Here is a 21,868-nt window from a genome sequence, read left to right as displayed (position 1 = left end):
GTTATTATTAGTATCAGTATTACTATTGAGGTTCATTGTTTGTTTGGAGGTTTATGAGAGTTGTTTCTCCTGCAAGAATATTCTAATGTTACTTCTGGCCTAAAGAATCAAATTTCTTTTGATGAATACAGAGTTTTGATTATAAATAAGTCCAAACTGCATAATAATTAGTACAGCAAAAACCTGTCAGAATGGGAGTGTTGAATACAGTCCAGTAGATACATTAATGACAAAATTAATGGCAAATGTACTTCATGCTCACATTATCTTCTTGTGTAGGGAGATTCGGGTGGACCTTTGTCTTGTCGAAGAAAAAGTGATGGAAAATGGATTTTGACTGGCATTGTTAGCTGGGGACATGGATGCGGAAGACCAAATTTTCCTGGTGTTTACACGAGGGTGTCAAACTTTGTTTCCTGGATTCATAAATATGTACCTTCTCTTTTGTAATAGTACAAGTTGGATTTTTGACTGCAATTTATGTGATAAGTTATTTTAAAAAGAATGGAGTAATTATAAATAAAATAAGACAACCAATTTTTTTCCCTTGAACAAGCTTCAGATTGTATATATTTGTTACTAAAAAGCAGAGAGATGTATTTTATTTTCTAGTCAATTGCCTCAAGTATATAGTTATATTTATTCTCAGGCATCAAAGGACCATTGATTCAGACATGGAAGAAATATTAGATAATGGTTATTAGCTAAGACTCTAAAATAAGATATAAAATGGGTAAGATTTTGAGACAATGCATTTTTAATGTGCCTATTAAAGGTACAGCTATTCATAATGTTTTAGGCAAATATGACTTATTGAAATAAGAAATTCCATTAAAGAAACTTGCCTGATACTTACATGCTCTAATGAACTTAAATACACAAAAAATGTCTCCTTCACAGATGCTAATGTTTTGGTGATGTCACTTTGATGATAGCTTATTTCTTGGTTTACATAATAACCATTTGGGATACTATTTGCTCTTAAAGAAGATAAAGAAAGAAGAGCAAATATTACAACAAGAAAAGCAAAATTAAAAATCTTATATTGTTCAGCAAGTCTTGGCAATAAGTATACATTTTCTTATTTACTTATTTATTTATTTATTTATTTATTTATTTATTTTTAAATTTACTTTTAATGAGAGAGAGGGAGAGAGAGCAAAACATCAACCAACAGCCTCCTGCATGTCTCCTACTAGAGATTGGACCAGCAACCTGGGTATGTGTCCTGACTGAGAATTGAACTAGAAACCTTTCAGTGCACAGGATGATACCCAACCAATTGCATCTCTCTGATGATACTCAACCAATTGAGCCACACTAATTTTATTTTTATTGTTGAAACTATTACAAATGTGCCCCATTTCACCCATCTTTGCCCACGTCCACTCAATCTCTACCCCCACTCCCCTGGCCTTCACCACACTGTTGTCTATGACCATAGGCTATGCATATATTATTTTTGGCTAACCTCTTCACCTTCTTTTATCCAGTCTTCCCCACCTATGACATTTGTCAGTCTGTCCATATACCAATGACTCAAGTTCTATTGTGTTTGTCAATTTATTTTATTCATTAGATTCAACATATTAGTGAGATCCTATGGTATTTATCTTTCTCTGACTGACTTATTTCACTTAGTAGCATAATTTCCAGGTCCCTCTATGCTGTTGCAAAGGGTAAGAGTTTCTTCTTTTTTATAGCTGTGTAGTATTCCATTGTGTAAACATACTAAAGCTTTTACATCCACTCATATACTGATAAGCACTTGGGCTATTTCCATATATATATATATATATATATATATATATATATATATATATATATATATATATATATATATATATATTTAATGCTAATAAAATTTTAAAATATGATTTTATTGATTTTTTTCTTTTCTTTTCTCTTTTAAAAGAGAGATAGAGGAAGGGAAAGGAAGAGAGAGAGAGAGAGAGAGAAGAAAGAAACATCATTGCCTCTTGCATGCACCTCCAGAAGGGAAGGAACCCATAAGCTAAGTATGTGTCCTGACAGAACTGGCAACCTTTTGGTGCATGGAACAGTACTCAACCAACTGAGCCACAGCTGTTTTCAGATCTTGGCTATTGTAAATAAGGCTGCTATAAACACTAATTCATATGTTCTTTTGAATTAGTGTTTCGGGTGTCTTTGGGTATGTTTCCAGAAGAGGAATTGCTGGGCCACAAGAGAGTTATATTTTTAAATTTTTGAGGAAACTCCATACTGTTTTCCACAGTGGCTGCACCATTTTGTATTTTCATCAATAGTGCACTATGGTTCACTTTTCTCTACATCTTCTCTAGCACTTGTTGTTTCTTGATTTCTTAATGGTAGATATTCTGGAAGGTATGAGGCAATACCTCATTATAATTTTAATTTGCATCTTTCTGATGATTAGTGACTGATGAGCATTCTTTTCATATGCCTATTGGCCATCTATATGTCCACTTTATTTTTATTTTTTAAAATATTTATTTATTTATCTTTTTAAATAAATTTTTATTGTTCATATTATTACAAATGTTCCTCCCCCCCCCCCACCATTGCTCTCCTCCACCAGGTTCCCACCCCACCCTCTGCACTTTCCCCACTCCCCATTGTCCTCATCCACAGGTGCACAGTTTATGTTCAGTCTCTTCCCACATCCCCCTCTCCCTTTTTCCCCAAGAATCGTCATTTCTCTCCCCTTCCATACCTCTGATTCTATTATATTCAACAGTTAATATTGTTCATCAGATTTTTTTTTAAATTTCCTTGGTTTTTAGATTCACTTATTGATAGTTACGTATTTGTTGTTCAAAATTTTTATTTTTATTTACTTTCTCTTCTGAAAAAACCCCCTTCAGCAATTCATATAATTCTGTTTTGGTGGTGATGAACTCCTTTAGCTTTTTTATTAGTGAAGCTCTTTATCTGACCTTCGATTCTGAGTGATAGCTTTGCTGGATAGATTATCTTTGGCTGTAGGTTCTTACTATTCATCACCTTGAATATTTCTTGCCATTCCCGTCTGGCCTGCATGGTTTCTTTTGAGAAATCAGCTGACAATCATATAGGTGCTCCTTTATAGGTAACTACCTTCTTTGCTCTTGCTGCTTTTAATATTCTCTCTTTGTCTTTTGCTCTTGGAATTTTAATTATGATTTGTCTTGGTGTGGTCCTCTTTGGATTCCTTTCGTTTGGAGTTCTGTGCGCTTCCTGGACTTGTAAGTCTAATTCTTTCACCAGGTGGGGGGAGTTTTCTGTCACTATTTCTTTCAGTATGTTTTCGATATCTTGCTCTCTCTCATCTTCTGGGACCCCCATAATTCTGATGTTGGTTCGCTTGAGGTTGTCCCAGAGGTTTCTTACATTATCTTCAATTTTCTGGATTCTCTTGCCTTCTAGCTTCTGTGGAGGAGTGTCTTCTGGGTCTTTATGTTCCAAATCTTTGACTTGATTCTTGCGATCTTCCATTCTGTTTTTAGGACTCTGTATAATATTTTTTTATTTCAGACAATGTATTCTTTATTTCTTGTTGATACCTTATTATTTCTTGTTGATTCCTTATTAATTCTAGTTGATCCCTTTTCATATCCTCATAGGTCTTATCGATCTTTTCTAGGAAATTCTTGAAAAATCTTATAAGTGTGGATTTGAACTCTATATCCAGTCGCTTTTTGTCCTCCATTTCTTTCGTTTGTGATCTATTTTGTTGTCACATTTCGCAGCTACTGAAGGGGAGGGTTTCAGGGTGGAGCCTATAGCCTTGGCTTCCATCAGCCCCGCCCTATGCGGCTCCTGTGTCTCAGGGTCCTTCAGTACTAGCTGCAAGCGCCTCTGAGAGAAAGTTGCCCTCAATTTTTGCCTGCCACCAAACAGTCTAGGCTCTCCCCCAATGAGCCCGGAACTGGGGTTCAGTTCAGTTGGAAGTGGGGTTGGAGGTGGCGTTCAGAGCAGTCTGGAGCCCCAGTCTCCTTCCCGCTAGGGCAATTCCAACCGTCCCTTCTCTGCGCGCAATGTGCGCTCCTCCGGGACCTCTTTTCGCCACTCCACCAGGGTTCCGCCTTACAGCCCAGCTCCCTGTGGATGAGCCTGGGTCCCTGGGGTCTGGCCTAGAACTGGGGTTCAGAGCAGTCGGAACTGGGGCCCAGCACAGTTGGAGCTTTTATCTCCTTGCTGCTAGGGAACGCCAGCCAGGCACTCATCCTCCCTCCTCTCTGGCTCCGTCCTCTCTGCGCGCCTTGTGTCTCCGTACCTTAGGCTTTTACAGCTCCTCCACTCTTCCTTCTGGTTTTCTCCTTGCTTCTTGTTGTGGAATTTCCAGTCAGTCAACTTTCCTGTAGTTCTGGGTAATGTCTATTTTATATTTTAGTTGTATTTTATTGAAATTGTTGTGTGCGGCTGCGGCTAGGTGTTTACCTCAGCAGCCATTTTGGATTCTCCTGTTTGTTCACTTTAGAGAAGTGCCTATTTAGGTCCTTGGCCCATTTTCAAATTGAATTGTTTGTCTTCCTGGTGTTGAGTTATATATCATTTTTATATATTATGAAATTACCCTTTATCAGGTATATCATTGGCAAATATTCTCCCATATAGTAGGTTCTCTTTTGATTTTGTTGATATTTTCTTTTGCTGTGCAGAAGATTTTTAGTTGGATATAGTCCCATTGGTTAATTTTTTAAAATTTATTTATTGTCTTAAATTTTACATATGTTTTACATATGTCTTCTGCTTGACCACCCCTCCCCCCAAGCCATTTCCACTCCAGGCAAGCCCCCACAGTCCCAGTGTCTGTGTCCATTGGTTAGGCTAATATACATGCATACAAGTCCTTTGGTTGTTCTCTAAACTCCCTTCCCCTGCCATTTGTCTTTGGATCTATTCTTGTTGATCAAATTATGTTGATCACTAAAGGCCTGGTGCACAAAATCCATGCATGGGTATTGTCCCTAGGCCTGGCCTGCAATCAGGGCCATCTTCCCCAGCTGCCCACAAGTAGCCCCACCCTCCATCACCCACCCTCGGTTCTTCATTCACCATTGGGTGATTGGTGCCTGAGGGCTGGGGCAAGGGACCGAGAAGTTGGCTGTTCTCGCCCACTTGCCGGTCCCACCCTGCCACGGGTGGCCATCAGGCAATCAGAGTCTGCCAACTGGGGGAAAGGGACCAAGAGATGGTTAGTGTGCCTCATAGTGACTGGCTCAGCAGTCATTCTGGTCGTTCTGCTGTTAGGGTCAATTTGTATATTACCCTTTTATTATATAGGATTATTACATAGGAGAGAGGCCTGGTGCATGGTTGGGACTGGCTGGCCTGTCCTGAAGGGGGCCCCGGGTCCAGGTCAGGGGACCCCGCTAGTGGTGGGGGGCTGGCTGGGTGAGGGACCATGGGATTTGCAGGCTGGGTGGGGGTCCCTTGGGTGAGGGGCTGTGGGCGGTTTGCAGGCCATCCATGCCCCTGGCTTTGTCAGGAAGGGCCTCTGGAATGATGTCCAGGAGACATCCAGTCTATCTGGCCTAATTAGCTTATTACCCTTTTATTAGTATAGATTATATCCCACATATGAGTGAGATCATGTGATATTTATCTTTCTCTGGCTTATTTTGCTTAGCATAATGCTCTCCAGGACTATTCATGCTGTTGCAAATGGTAAAAGTTCCTTCTTTTTTATAGTGATGTAGTATTCTATTATGTAGATATACCAGTTTTTTAACCCACTCATCTGCTGATGGGTACATAGGTTGTTTCCAAATCTTAGATATTGTAAATTGTCTTGCTATGAACATATGGGTGCATATATCCTTTTTGATTGGTGTTTCTGTTTTCTTGGGATATATTCCTAGAAGTGGGTAATCATTATTAGGTCAAATGGGAGATCCACTTTTAGTTTTTTGAGGAAACTCCATACTGTTCTCCACAGTGGCTGCACCAGTCTGCATTCCCACCAGCAATGCACGAGGGTTCCTTTTTTTCCACATCCTTGCCAGCACTTGTCGTTTTTTGATTTGTTGATGATAGCCATTCTGACAGGTGTGAGATGGTACCTCATTGTTGCATCTCTTGGATGATTAGTGATGTTGAGCATGTTTTCATATATCTCTGGGCCTTCTGTATGTCTTTTTTCAAAAAGTGTCTATTTAGGTCTTTTGCCCATTTTTTGATTGGGTTAACTCTTTTTGTTGAGTTAAATGAATTCTCTTTTGTTGCGTTAAATGAATTCTCTATAAATTTTGGAGATTAAACCCTTATCTGAAATATTGGGAAATATGTTCTCCCATAAAGTGGGCTTCTTGTTGTTTTGTTGATGGCTACTTTTGCTGTGCAGAAGCTTTTTATTTTGATGTAGTTCCATTTATTTTCTCCTTAGTCTCCATTGCCCTAGAGCTGTATCTGTAAAGATATTGCTACAACATATGTTTGCTATTTTGCTGCCTATGGACTCTTGTAGGATTTTTATGGTTTTCTGTCTTACATTAAAGTCTGAGGTATTTCACTTAGCATAACACCCTCTAGAATGAAATCTTATCATTTATGTTGTCTCAAATGATAAGATTTCATTCTTCTTTTGGCCAAGTAATCCTATATAATAAAAGTGTAGTATGCAAATTCTCCCCTTGACCGGGGCTTCCTCCAGGAGTGCCACCAGGGGATGGGGCTGGCTGGGGGAAGGGAGGGTCACCTCAGCTGGCAGCCAGCAGCTGCTAGGGACCCTACCAGTGCATGTTTTTAATGCACTGGGCCTCTGGTATGTATACATGTAACTTTTTTATCTACTCGACTATTAATGTGCACTCAAGTTTCTTCCTTATTTTGGCTGTTGCAATAAACATATAGATGCGTATTTTTTTTTTAATTTAGTGATTCAGGTTTCTTTGAATATATATCTAGACTTTCTACATTTTTATGATTTAATTTCTGTATGTTGTATGTTTCTAGGAATTTATTAACTACTTTTAGGTTATCCAGTTTGTTGGCATGTAATTTTTTGCAGTAGTAAATATGATTTTTTTAAAATTTCTGTGGAAACAGTTTTAATGTCTCTCTTGTCATTATTTAACTTCATTTATTTTTTTTCTTACTCTAGTTAATGTTTTCTCAATTCTGTTTATATTTTTTAAAAAAATAACTCATAAGTTTTGTTGAGTTTTCTCTATTATTTTCCTATTTTCTACTTTATTTCTGCCTAAATCTTTGTTACTTTCTTCCTTTTGCTAACTTTGGACTCAGTTTTTTTTCTTCTTTTCCTAGCTCCTTAAAAACTCAAGTTAGGTTTTTTTTTGTTTTTTTTTTTTAATGCAAACTCTATCAAAATCCCAAAACATTTTTAACAGAAATAGAAAATACAATTCCACAATTCAGATGAAACAAAAATGACCATGAATAGCCAAATCAATCTTGAGAAAAAAGAATAAAGTTGGAGAGATACTACTTCCTGATTTCAAATTATAGTACAAAGCTACAGTATGACACTGCATAACACAGGCATTTGGACCAAGAGAGAGTTTAGAAATGATTCCACACACATATGGTCAATTGCTCTTTAACAAGGGTGCCAAAAACATATAATAGGAAAAGGATAATGTCTTGAACAAATGGTGTTGGGGAAATAGTGTATCCACATGTAAAAAAAAAAAAAAAGAAATTGGGCCTATACTGTACACTATTACAGAAAAGTCAATTCAAATAGATTAAAATTTTTAATACAATACCTAAAACTGTAAAACTCCTAGAAGAACATATAGAGGAAAGGCTTCGTGATATAGCTTTGGCAATGATTTCATGTATGTGATACCAAAAGCACAGTCAACAAAAGCAAAATACACAAGTGGGATTCTATTAAGCTGAAAAGCTTCTGCACAACAGAGGAAATAGATTGAAAGGCCAACATACAAAATGAAAGAAAATCAGTATAAATATTTTAAAATAGAAAAACCAATATCTTTGAAAGCCACCAAGTTTCAATTAAGAAAATTATCTTGCCAAAAAAAAAAACACACACAACAATTATAGACTCAGAAGATTGTTAAGGAATAGAAATCTCTCTCTTATATATGTTTCTAAAAGAAGAAATACTAAATGAGTAAACTTTATTTGAGGCTAGTATTAATTTCAAAATCTTTAATTAACATCTTAATTTCAAGCCGTAGATTGTATAACTCAGTTGGTTTAGCATCATCTCATGAACATAAAGATCCCTGGTTAAATCCTGGTGGAGGCATATGCACAGGTTATGGATTTGATTCCTGAATGTGGCACATGCTGAAGACCCATGATTGATGTTACTTTCTCACATTCATGTTTGTCTCTTTCTTTCTTTCAATCTAAAAAATTAAAAAAAGTTTGAAAGTCAGAAATAAATTTTAAAAAATAAAGTTATACTCCAGCTTTACTTATAAATAAACTTCCCAGAATGGTTTAACATTAGAAAATATGTCAATCTAATTTATCATATTAGTGAACAACTATAGAGAATCCATATGACCATCTCAACAAGTACAAAAAAATACTTAAGCTCAACAATCTATATATGAGCCGAAACCAGTTTGGCTCAGTGGTAGAGTGTTGGTCTGCGGACTGAAAGGTCCCTGGTTCGATTCCGGTCAAGGGCATGTATCTTAGTTGCGGGTACATCCCTGGTAGGGGGTGTGCAAGAGGCAGCTGGTCGATGTTTCTCTCTCATCAACGTTTCTAGCTCTCTATCTCTCTCCCTTCCTCTCTGTAAAAAAATCAATAAAATATATTTTAAAAACAACAACAACAACAACAACAACAACAAACTATATATGATAAAGCCACAGAAAATAGAAATAGTAAAATATTTTTTAAACTTGATAATATGCTTAATGGCAAAATATCATACTTAGAATAATTTCAGACATGGTCATTAAATTCAGAAACAAAACAAATATAATTATTGTTTATGATATTTTATATTAAAAAGGTATAAGGATTGGAAAAAAGTAAAAAATGTTATTATGTGCAAGGAAAAGATGATCATCTACATGGAATGACCCATGAGCACTTCAGAAGAATGATATTCTGGAGCTTTGAGGTGAAATGTTCTATAAATGTCAATTAAATCCATCTGATTCAGTGCATCATTCGGTCACTATTTCCGTATTAATTTTTTGTCTGGAAGATCTATCCAGTGAAGTCAGTAGGATAAAGTCCAGCTACATGACTTAGGAGTTAAAGTCCCCTACTATGACTGTATTGCAGTCAATCTCTCCCTTAAGTTTTGTTAATGTATTAGGTGCTCCTATATTGGGTGCATATATGTTTAACAGGGTTATATCCTCTTGTGGGATCCATCCCTTTAGTATTATGTAGAAACCTTTATTATCTCTTGTGATGGTCTTCATTTTGAAGTCTATTTTGATAGGTATGAATATTGTTACCCTTGGTTAGCAGGGTTCTCTATATATAGTCTTCATTTGATTGTCCAGGATGGTTTATATTAGTTGTAATTCTAATTTGGTTCTGGGAGTGTGTCAGTGTGGCTTCCATTTACTCCACCACCATTTTGGAATCTCTCTTTCAGCTGGTTTTGTAATATAAAAACACACATACTTTTTTCTCACAGTTCAGGAGATTGGAAGTGCAGGGTCAAAATACCCACATGTTCAAATTTGTGAGAATCCTCTTCCCGGTTTACAATGGTCACCTTCTCTCTGTGTCTTTACATGACAGACAAAGATCATCTTTCTTTTTTTAAATGTATCTTTATGGTTGAAAGTATTATAGATGTGCCTCATTAATCCCATCCATACCATCTCCCCAGGCCTCCACCACACAATTGTCTGTGTCCATGGGTTAGGCATATATGCACATAAATTATTCGGTTAATCTCTTACCCAACTCACCCTCTTCCCTCTGAGAATCTTAGTCTGTTACATGCTTCCATGTCTCTGTATCTATTTTGTTTTCAGTTTATTTTGTTAATTAGCTTCCACATGTAAGATGGATTATGTGACTTTTGTCTTTCTCTGACTGGCTTATTTCACTTAGCATAATACTATCCAGGCCCCTCCATATTGTCTCCAAAAGTAAGAGATCCTTCTTTTTTATAGCTGAATAGTATTCCATTGTGTAAATGCACCACTCATCTACTGATGAGCACTTAGGCTATTGTTAATAACACTGCTATTAACATAGGAGTGCACATATTTTTTTGATTGGCTTTTCAGGCTTCTTAGGATATACTCCTAGAAGTGGGATCATTGGGTCAAATGGCAGTTCCATACTTAATTTTTTGAGGAAACGCCATACTATTTTCCATAATGGCTGCACCAGTCTGCATTCCCACCAGCCGTGTATTAGTATTCTTTTTTCTCCACATCTTCACCAGTATTTGTTGTTTGTTGATTTATTAATGATAGCAATTTTGGCATGTGTGGGTGATACATTACTGCCCTTTTAATTTGCATCTTTTTGATGATTAGTGATGTTGAGCATTTTTTTCATGTCCCTTGACAATTTGTATGTCATCTTTGGAGAAGTGTCTATTCAAGTGCTCTGCCCATTTCTTAATTGGGTTGTATGAGTCCTTTATATATTTTGTAAATTAACCCCTTATTAGATGTATCATTGGCAAATACATTCTCCTATACAATTAATTCCCTTTTCATTCTTATGCTGTTTTGTTTTGCTGTGTAGAAGCTTTTTATTTTGATATAATATCAAAATAAATTTATTTTTTCTTGTTTCTCCTGCTCTATGCATTATATCAGTGAAAATTTTGCTACATGACATGTCTTATATTTTGCTGCCTACTTTTTCTTCTAGGATTTTTTATGATTTCAGAATTTACATTTAAGTCCTTTATCTACTTTGAGTTTATCCTTGTTTTTGGTGTAAGTTGATGGTCTAGTTTCATTTTTTTGCATGTACCTGTCCAATTTTCCCAACACTATTTATAGAAGAGACTGTCTTCACTCCATTGTGTGCTCTTGCCTTGTTGTCAAATATTAATTTTTCATAATGGCTTCGGTCAATTTCTGGATTCTTTGTTTTGTTCCATTGAGTTATATGAGTGTTCTTGTGCCCGTACCAGGTTGTTTTGTTTACAGTGGCTTTATAGTATAACTTGATATACGTATTATGATCCCTTCAACTTTGTTCTTCTTTCTCAAGATCAGGGTCTCTTTTGGTTCCATATAAATTTTTGGAGTATTTGTTCTAGATTCAGTGAAATATGCTATTGGTATTTTTACAGGTATTGCTTTGAATCTATAGGTTGGTTTGGGCAATATGGACATTTTAATGATGTTAATTCTACTAATCCACGAACACAGGAGTCTTCCACTTGCCTATCGCTTCCTATTTGGAGCTATCAGCGATCTATAGCTATGGCTCACTCTGCTGGGGTTGTGTGCATTTGGAAAGGACCAAGATACACACCAAAGTCTGCTTTTCCTAGCCTGGGTTTAGAAGGAGATCAGGCGAAGACTCAAAGCATCCAGAGATCTGCTTCTGCCTGCAGGATGATTGTTACACAGCAGGGTGTAAATTCCATATGGTAGGGTGAGAGATTTTTCCAGTGAGTGTGGTAATTGCTTCCTTCCAGGCAAAAGCTACATGATGATAAAAGTTAGCCTGAGAAAGATGTGCTCTGTAGTTTGTGGGAATGATTCAGTGCAGGGATCCAGGAGGCTGTCCTCTGAGCTCTATCCCCAGAGCCACCAACCCCAGATCCTCCTCACACAACTCTAGTCCACTCTGCCCTCTCTCTGCTGGAGCCCAAGGTGAGTGGCTGCACGTGAGATTTCGTGCATTGACTCTTTAGTGGGGTCCCTGCATTTCCAGCTGTCTATCTCTGGCAGACAGCAACCCCTCTGCTTTCACAGCCAGATTTTATATGGGCACCTTTCCAAGTTCTGGTCCTTTGGGCTAGGAGCTTAGTTTGGGTTTAGACCTCAGACTGTTCAGGGGGAACCCCCCAATTGAGATATTCCTCTGGAACTTCAGCTGTTGCCTGTGGGAACCCTGCCAGCCCTTTGCCACCTTTGCACTTCCTTCCAGTATCAATGTGGCCTCCTCTTTATGTCCCTGGTTTTAATGGTTCTCTCCAGCAGTCTTTAGTTGAATATTCAAGATGATATTTCTATATTTTTGTTGTAATTCAGATTAATTCTGGCAGAATGTCAGTGTATCTTCCACTTAATCCTCTGGCATCTTGGAATCTCTGTTTTATATATTTTCAACAACTCTTGTCCCCACTGAGATGTAAGCTTCTGAAGGCAAAGAACCTGTCTGTTTTAGTTGTGCCTGTATCTCCGACACTGAAATATTTGTTGAATAAATGAGTTGATATGTTATTATATTAATCCTGTAAAGTAACATCACTTTCATCTTTCAGTGGCTTTTTTTCAATAGTTTATCTCTATCTTCACAGCTTAGTGGATCCTCTTCCCCTAGTTGTTTAAAGTTCAAGTTATTTCCTATTAAAAAATCTGTTTTCAAGAAAGAATACTAAACTCAATTAGAATAAGCAGCAATAATTACTAATAGGTAACCTTTAAATCAACCTCAATTAGGATATCAAAGATAAACCTTTGACTGCAAGAATTACCAAGCATTTGGAGAAGAGTTTTCCATGATGGTTCTTTCCATGACATATTTTACTAGAGCCCTTGGAATTTTTTTCCAAATTTGAAAATGTCCACATTTTACTACCTCTCTATCACTGATAAGTAGTAATACAACTTACTTTTTCTTTCTCCAAACGATATAAAGGATGATAAGTACTAGTAAAATACAGGGAAAAATTACCAGCCACATGTAAGAAGAGACAGAAGTACCTGAAAAACACAAACCAGAAATATGGTTTTTTGTTTGTTTGTTTTGAATGAAAGCAAAGTTTTATTACAGAAAAGTTCCCTGCTGCAGGGAGGGGACCCAAGTGGATTGCCCCAAACATGTTCTTTGTGACTGTACTTCTTACTATATATTGTACTGTCATTTTGACTTTTTTTACATTCAAATTGATGTTATGAAATTATTTCCTATATCCTGGTTTATGAAAGAATATACTCTTGCATATTGAAATTGAAGACAGACAGTACTTAATATTATGCTATTACTCTCAAGTAAAAAAAATGTAAGTACCTAAATATTCATCTAGATTTAGGTATTTAAAAAATTTTAAACAAAGTAAATATAACATAGTCACTTGAAGAAATATTGCCCAATTACTAAATGGAATTTTCAAAGACTTTTTAATATCCTCTAAAAATAAATTTGTAATCATAATTATTAGTATTTGAGATTTATATTCTAAGCAATGTAATAAGCATTTTATAAGGATTATTTACATCAACTAGGATAATTTAGTTATCAGATACAAATGGGAAAATAAGAGCTCTGGGATGTCAAAAAAATAAAAATAAAAAATTCTCCTAAGATGGAAAGTGGCAAAACTGGGAAGCAAAGTCAGTTCGGACTCCAAAGCCTGTACTCTTAAGGAAAAACAAATTATAAAATTGTAAGTATCAACACTTTTTACTGTAGCTATGTTGACTATAGTGTTTCTAAATTGTATTACAGTAGTCCCTCCTTTATCTGCAATCTCAGTTACCAAAGGTCAACAGCAGTCTGAAAATATTTCATGAAAAATCCCAGAATTAAACAATTCATACATTTTAAATTGTGCGTTGTTTTGAGTGGCATGAAGAAACCTCAAGCTGTTTCACATTGTTTTGCTCCATCCCACTTCTCCCTGCCTGGGATGTGAATCACCCCTTTGCCCAGTGCTACCTACCTGCCCACTGGTCACTCAGGAACCATCTCGGTTATCAAATGCACACTCAAGTTTTTTTAGTGCTTGTGTTCAAGGAACCCTTATTTTACTTTATAATGGCCCCAAGTACAAGAGTAGTGATGCTGGCAACCAGAATATGCCAAAGATAAACTGTAAGGTGCTCTTTTTAAGTACAAAGGAATGGTTAAGTCTGATTAAAAATGGAATCAATACTCCCTCCCCTGGGAAACTGACCTTTAGATAATTTCACAACCAACATTCTCTTTCTCTTACACATTCCATTTGCTAAGACCAGTAACTCTCTCCTCCGGACTTATCCAGGATCTGGACCACCCAGAGAATTTCCAGCCAAAAAAGCTCACCTAGAGTCCTTTAACTCTCTGACTCCCCATCCCCGGGTGCTGGTGCCATGTTGGGGCTCAGCCCATCTGGTTTACAGATGATCTAAAAAATGTATAATTCTTTACTACTTTTGGCCTCATGCATACATCCTTCAGCAACCCTAACATGGAATGTTCTCAATAAGGAAAAAAAAAATCATATGCTGAGGTTGCTGCGATCTATGGTAGGAATAAACCTTCTATTCATGAAGTTGTGAAGAAGAAAAAGAATATTGTCTAGTTTTTCTGTCACACCTCAAACAACAACAGTTACAGCCAAGTATGTGATAAGTGCTTAGATGTTTTGAGAGATCACATTCGCATAACTTTTATTACAGTACATTGTTATAACTTCCATTTTATGATTATTTACTGTTGTAAATCTCTTGCTTGCCTAATTTACAAATTATATGGTATTATAGGTATATATGCATAGTATATGTAGGGTTCAGTACTATTTGTTGTTTCAGGCATCCACTGGGATTCTGAGAATATATATTCTAAGGATAAGGAGGGACTATTGTATGAACTCACTTCTTTCTGAATACATTTTAAATTTTTTCATTGCAATTTGAGTTTAACAAAAGGTTATAATTATGACTATCAATGATAGCTCTTGGATATAATATAAAAACTAGACCTATATATTGTAGATAAACCTTAAGAAAATATACAGTTTTAATAAATGGCATGAGCTATTGTGTATTTTGCATCCTTAGGACTGCTCATGATAGGAACATTTTTTTGTCCTATTTCTGATTGTCAGAATGATGTCATTTCTCTGTTCATTATAACCTCTTATCCCCTCTTCATTTGCTGCTTTAAATTTTCGTTAGCCATTGGTGGAAAACAGAAATTTTTGTAAAAATTGCTTCTTCCCTAAGATACTCTTAGAAAGTGCATGAGTTTTAAATGAGGATTTTTGTGCCATTTATTTTTGACTATTTAACAATCACTTTATCTCAGTTTCTAGTTTTAACTATATTTTATTTTTAATTGAGATACTACATAACTCACTCAAAATGGGTGCAGGAAGCTGAATGGGAAGAATTTGGCACTAAAATGTGAACACAGCCCTGAATTAAAAAATAATAAAACATAGGAGAATAATGCTCCAGTCAAGATTTCAACAGATTTAGGGATTTATGGCCACAAAATTTGCTTCAAAGTTAAGCAAGAAAGAGTCATCTTCTAAATTGAAGTTTCATGATTGGAAGCTTTGTAATCTTGTCTTGAAAATGTTCAACTTGTATTTTCTTACTCCTAGTAGGTTTAACCTTACAAAATTAATTATTTTATAGATAAAAATTATTGAATGTTATTAACATTTTATGGTTCAATATAATATTACAGTTGAGGCTATTGAAAGAATTCTTAATGGTTGCCTTCAATGATTACCTGCTGAATTAAGCAGATGCTGATAGTGCCACATACAGTGACAGTCAAGGTTGTTAATGTCAAAAGAGATAAACAAATGTAACACAGACTAATGAGTCTGAGACTAATTAAATAGGGTAAAAGGCAACAATAAGCTCAGGGAGAAATATTATTTTATTGCCTGTGAAACATAAAAAACAAACTATTGATATATAACTAATACCAGTGGATAACTTATACAGTTATCTGTGATAGATGATGTGGTATTATCATAGATTAAGAGGTAAGCAGGATGACCTCACCATTACTGATATCTAAAGCTTAGTCTAGTATTTATCCAAACATTAGAGGATCAAGGAAATGATATATTCTTCAGGGGGAATATATCTTCTTGAAAAAGAGATAGAAACTCTAGTTGGCAGATAACTCAGATCTCTTCTCTATTTCTATAAAAAAAAAAAAACATCTAAAGCTATAGGATGAGGGTGGGAAATTGTACTTTCTTGCACTTTGGGGTCAAAGCACATTAATTCCAGGCCATGTGACAAGAGCGTTGTTGACAAAGAGGATTTGGAAATACAGTTGTAAAAGATGAAAAGGTGATAGTCAGTATAAAATTGGATAATAAGAGGTTTTGATTCTAGCAATGATCTAGGTGATTTCTGAGAACATGAAGAAAATTTGCACAAATTATTGTTAAAAACTTTTGAAGACATCCAAGAGCTACTGAGTCATTAGAATTTCTAGGACCGCCGAAACCGGTTTGGCTCAGTGGTAGAGCGTCAGTCTGCGGACTGAAAGGTCCCAGGTTCGATTCTGATCAAGGGCATGTACCTTGGTTGCGGGCACATCCCCAGTAGGGGGTGTGCAAGAGGCAGCTGGTCGATGTTTCTCTCTCATCGACGTTTCTAGCTCTCTATCTCTCTACCTTCCTCTCTGTAAAAAAATCAATAAAATATAAAAAAAAAAAAAAAAAAGAATTTCTAGGACCAAGATCCTGTAAAACTTGAAAGTAAAGAGGATTAAGCCTGACACTTCAATACATTTTTGATTTGCTAATTGGCTACATATTGTAAATATACAAAAAATCATTATACATTTTAAATGGGTGAATGGTATAGTATGTGAGATATAGCACAATAAAGCTACGATACCCTGGCTGATGTTCTCAGTGGTTAGAGTGTTGGATTGTGCACCAAAAGGTCATAGGATATATTCCTAGTCAAGGGCATGCACATGGGCTGCAGGTTTGATCCATGGCCCCAGTCAGGCTCCTATAGAAGGCACCCATTTTCTCTCACATGGATGTTTCTCTCTCCACTCCTTTCTACTATTTCTGAAACTCAATGGGAAAATATCCTCGGGTGAGGATTAACAAAAAGAATAATGAAATAAAATAAATGAAGCTATAGCGAAGAAAACAGTCTGAGCTTTAATCATCTCTGCAATATTTCATGTACAAAGTTTAGTGTTCATTAAAAAATAACTATAAAAGTCAACATTGGCTAGAAATTATGATAGAAAGACAGATAATAGAAAGAGACCCTTTCCCCAAATAATTCAAGTTTTGGATTTCTCATATACATAATTTAAAATAAATATAATTTAACTATGTTATACATCTAATATACTTGTAATTAGAGACCCAGAAAAAGATGAGAATGGGACCAAAGCAATACTTGAAGAAATGATGGCCAAAAATTTTTCAAAAGTTATGAACATTAAATGACAGATTAAAGAAAATGCAAGCAACATAAATACAAAATTGCAACACCAATGCACATAATAATAAAACTGCTGTAGAAGTAAGAAATATTAACAGCGGCAGAGGTAAGGGGAGGAGATGTGTTGCTTTCCAATAAAAATGACACATATCTTTTCAGTCGAAAGTCACTGTCAAAGATTGTTGCTGTCAAAGTGATGAAGGGAAACTCCACCAAACTGGAATTAGGAATGCTGCAAAAATGTCCTTCAAATACTAAAACATTTTATGACCAAAACAATTTAAAAGAACTGACCATATGTACACCTTCGCTAGGACAAATTTTGTTAGGCAGAAGAAAAATGAAAGTTTGAAAATGGATAAAGAAATGAAAGCCAACAGAAAGGGTAAGTTAAAAAAAAACACATTACTATAAATAACAGAAACAACAATGACACATTTTGGTATTTAAATATATAAATAATTAAAATGCTCCCAAACCATGACACAAAAGATGAGAATTGATATATGCTCATTGCATTATCAGGGAAGTTGTGAAAGTGCTAAATGCTGTTGGATTTTAACAAGTCAATATTCCCCAAAATATCCACTTAAAGAAGGGTAGAGAAATGTATAATTAAAAACTAATTAAAAACTAATAAAATAAAAATAAAGAATTAAAAGAATTCAGAAAGTGAAACATGAAATGTCAGGTAATACAAAATAAATAGTAAGATGGAAGATTAAAAACCCAAACATATCAGTATTTACACAAAATATAGAGAGAGGAAAAATGCTTTATTTAGTTTTAGAGGATTATTAAGTGGGATATAAAATGTTATTTAAATTCTATAAGAAAGTATATTATTTAAATATATAATTTGGGGAAAATTGGACAGATACATGAAAAAAAAGAAAAAGAAAAAGAAAAAAAAAAGAAAACAAAAAAACTAGACCACCAATTTACACCATACATAAAAATAAACTAAAAATGGATAAAAGACCTAAACTTAAGTTGGAAAACCATAAAAATTCTAGAAGATACCATAGACAGAAAAATCTCAGACATCTCTCATAGCAATATGTTTACCGATACATCTCCCAGGGCAAGGAAACCAAGGAGAAAATAAACAAATGGGACTACATCAAAATAAAAAGCTTCTGCACAGCAGAAGAAACCATCAACAAAATGAAAAGGGAGCCCAATCTATGGGAGTACAATGATACATCTGATAAAGGCTTAGTATTCAAGATATATAAGGAATGCATAAAACTTAACAAAAGCAAGACACACAATACAATTAAAAAATGGGCAAAAGGCCTCAATAGGTACTTCTCCAAAGTGAATGGCCAAGAGACACATGAAAAAATGCTCAAAGTCAGTGATCATCAAAGAGATACAAATTAAAATGACAATGAGGTATTACCTCACACCTGTCAGAATGGCTACCATCAACAAATCAACAAATGACAAATGCTGGCAAGGATGTGGAGAAAATGGAACCCTAGTACACTGCTGGTGGGAATACAGACTGGTGCAGCCATTATGGAAAACAGTATGGAGTTTCCTCAAAAGATTAGATAGGAAACTGCCATTTGAACCAGTGATCCCACTTCTAGGCATATATCCTAAGAAACCTGAAACACCAATTAGAAAATATGTATGCATCCCTATGTTCACAGCAGCACAATTTATAATAGCTAAAATTTTGAAAGAGCCCAAATGCCCATCAGGAGATGAGTGGATAAAAAAATAGTGGTACATTTATACCATGGAATACTATCCTATCTAATAAAAAAATTAATATGCAAATTAACCATCACTCCACTACACCCAACAGCCACACCCATCAGCCAATCAGAATGAGTATGCAAATTAACCACAATCAAGATAGCTGTGGCCACAGAGAGCAGGAGAGAGACTTGGGTATCCCCGGCAATGGAGGAAGCAAAGCTTTCCACACACCCTGGCAGGCCCAGGCCTCCACTCAAGGGTACAAAGTTTCAATTATAGAAGGTAAATAAATTCCAGCAGAAATGGTGGCAGCCAATGAGCTGAAAGAGCAGGAGGCTAGGGTTTCCCTGGGTGATGGAGGAAGCCAAACTTCTGCAGCCCTGGTTGGCTCAGACCTTCATTCCAGGCTACAAAGTTTCAATTATAGAAGATACATAATTTCCAACAGAAATAGCTGCCACCACCAAAACCAGTTTGGCTCAGTGGATAGAGTGTTGGCCTGCAGACTGAAAGGTCCCAGGTTCAATTCTGGTCAAGGGCATTTACCTTGGTTGTGGGCATATCCCCAGTAGGAGGTGTACAAGAGGCAGCTGATCCATGATTATCTCTTATTGATGTTTCTAACTCTCCCAGGGTCTCTGCTGGGGTTGCCGGGGGCTTGGTCGGCCTGCAAACCACCACAGGCACCTAGCCAAGGCTGACCCAAGGGAAATCCCACTCTAATTGGAGATATCCTTCAAGGCAAACCAGCTGGCCCCCACTTGTGAACCAGGCCTCTATCCTATTTAATAAAATAGTAATATGCAGATTGACCATCACTCCAACACACAAGATGGCTGCCCCCATGTGGAAACAAGATGGCCACCACAAGATGGCCAGCAGGAGAGGGCAGTTGGGAGAGACCAGGCCTGCAAGGGAGGACAGTTGAGAGGGACCAGGCCTGCAAGGGAGGGCAGTTGGAGCCAATCAACCCTGCAGGGGAGGGCAGTTAGGGGTGACCAGGTCAGCAGAGGAGGAAAGTTGGGGGCAAACAGGCTGTCAGGGGAGCAGTTAGACATCAATCAGGCTGGCATGGGAGTGGTTAGAGGGTGATCAGCTGGCAGGCAGAAGTGGTTAGGGGCAATCAGGAAGGCAGGCAGGCGAGCAGTTGGGAGCCAGCAGTCAGACATCACTCAAGAGGTCCCAGATTGGAGAGAGTGCAGGCTGGCCTGAGGGACACCCCCCTAACCCCCCCCCCCCCCACCCCTGCATGAATTTTGAGCATTGGGCCTCTAGTGTAATAATAAAAAGAAGAATCTCTGACACTTTGAGCTAGCATGGAGGGACCTGGAGAGTGTCAAGTGAAATAAGTCACAGAAAGGCAAGTATCACCTGATCTCACTCATATGTGGAACCTAATTAAACAAAATAACTGATAAATGGAGTGATCCAGGAACATGGTAGCATGAAATAGAGTACAGATTCTCAGAGGGAAGGTGGGGGTGGGTAGGTGGGTGTGTGGGAGGTAATTAACCAAAGACCTTGTATGAATATATGCATAACACATGGACTTAGACAGTAGGGTGGTGAGGCTCTGGCACGTTGTAGGCTGGAGGGGGTCAATGGGGAAAAAAGAGGACATAAGTAATACTTTCAACATTAAAGATTTTTTTTTTTTAAATAAAAGGTTATTAGGTGGAATATCAAAACGTTATTTAAATTCTACAAGAAATTACAATATATTATTTAAATATATAAATACATTTATAAATTCCTTACATTTACTTAAATTATTATTTAAATTTCTTAGAAAAATCATACCTTGCTTAATTATGGCTCTGAAACAGAAGATACAGATGATTGACAGAGCTTGAGGGGAAGGTGGGCAATCAAAAATGAAGACAGACTTTGTGTGTGGATGAAACAAAGAACAGGTTTAACCATGTTGTTGAAGGTTGCAGAGGTAAGGAGCAAAACAACTAAATTGGAAGGAAACCAAGTACATTGTGAAGCAGAAAAGTTGAAGGAGGTCTAATGTTCATTCACTGGCAGAATTCAGGGAAAGCATGCGGGAGAGAACAATTAAAAATGTGCCATAAGAGCCAGTACCCCTGGGAGCAGGACTGGGTTAGAGAACATCCTCATTACTTATTTCTTTAGGCATGCACGTGTATTACATTGACTTACATTTTTATTTATTATATTTACTTTTCTTTTCATTTTTTTTATTAAGTTACTATATGTGTACATATCTTACCATTGCCCCCTGATTTACATTTTTAAAAGTAGATGACTGCACAAACACTTCTGGCAGTGAATTTTAAAGATAAATATTTTCCCCCGTTGATTATTACTTCTACTTACGTTCTTGTTGGAAAGACAAAGGGACGATCTTCTCTTCATTCCTTAGAGGATGATCCATATGCACAATCAGGTGTTGGAGTCTTAGGGATCTCACAGTCTCCAAGGAGATGTGGTACATTTTAGTGATGGTCACCATGCCATCTGGGTTATGTACAAGGTATTCTTTTGGTGGATTAATTAAGATTTGTGATGGAAAGACAGATATTTGAGGAACAGGTTTCCCCACAGCTGAGGAAGTAAATCTAAGAAAATCTTCAGAGCCAAGATTGGACTGGAGTTCAGTTTTTAATTCAGATACAGCTGAGGCACAAACAAAACAAAACAAAACAAAACAAAACAAAAAAAAAAAGAGAGAAGAAAAAAATTAAATATAAAAATATGTCATACCAGATTTCTATGATGGCAAAGATGGACTTCCCAAAATCTCTATACATAAAAGTGTAAGCGACCATTCGACCAGTGACGAGCACTGACTACCAGGGGGCAGACGCTCAATGCACAGGCATGAAAACATGAAACAGCCAATACTGGTTTGGCTCAGTGGATAGAGCGTCAGCCTGCGGATTGAA

The 21,868-nt window shown here is 36.6% G+C and overlaps 2 protein-coding genes across 3 annotated transcripts in view; one reads left to right on the top strand and one right to left on the bottom strand.

Moving 5' to 3' along the window:
- Positions 1 to 450, top strand: part of TMPRSS7 (transmembrane serine protease 7) — a gene marked incomplete at its 3' end in the record, with an annotated part of 44,233 nt that extends 43,783 nt beyond the window's left edge. For both annotated transcript variants that reach the window (XM_084874027.1, XM_084874028.1), the window contains one exon: positions 280 to 450. In XM_084874027.1, the coding sequence (XP_084730153.1) occupies positions 280 to 450 (171 nt within the window). The remainder of the gene's footprint in view (positions 1 to 279) is intronic.
- The window catches only part of LOC311617582 (histone-lysine N-methyltransferase SETMAR-like), a 485,271-nt gene that overhangs the window by 117,183 nt on the left and 346,220 nt on the right, over positions 1 to 21,868 (bottom strand). The gene's annotated exons all lie outside the window — the stretch shown is intronic.

The sequence above is a fragment of the Pipistrellus hanaki genome (assembly GCF_964339955.1).
Source record: "Pipistrellus hanaki genome assembly, chromosome: 2".
NCBI lineage: Eukaryota > Metazoa > Chordata > Mammalia > Chiroptera > Vespertilionidae > Pipistrellus > Pipistrellus hanaki.
Note: the sequence above shows the minus strand (reverse complement) of the source record. Positions and strands in the feature narration are given on the sequence as shown.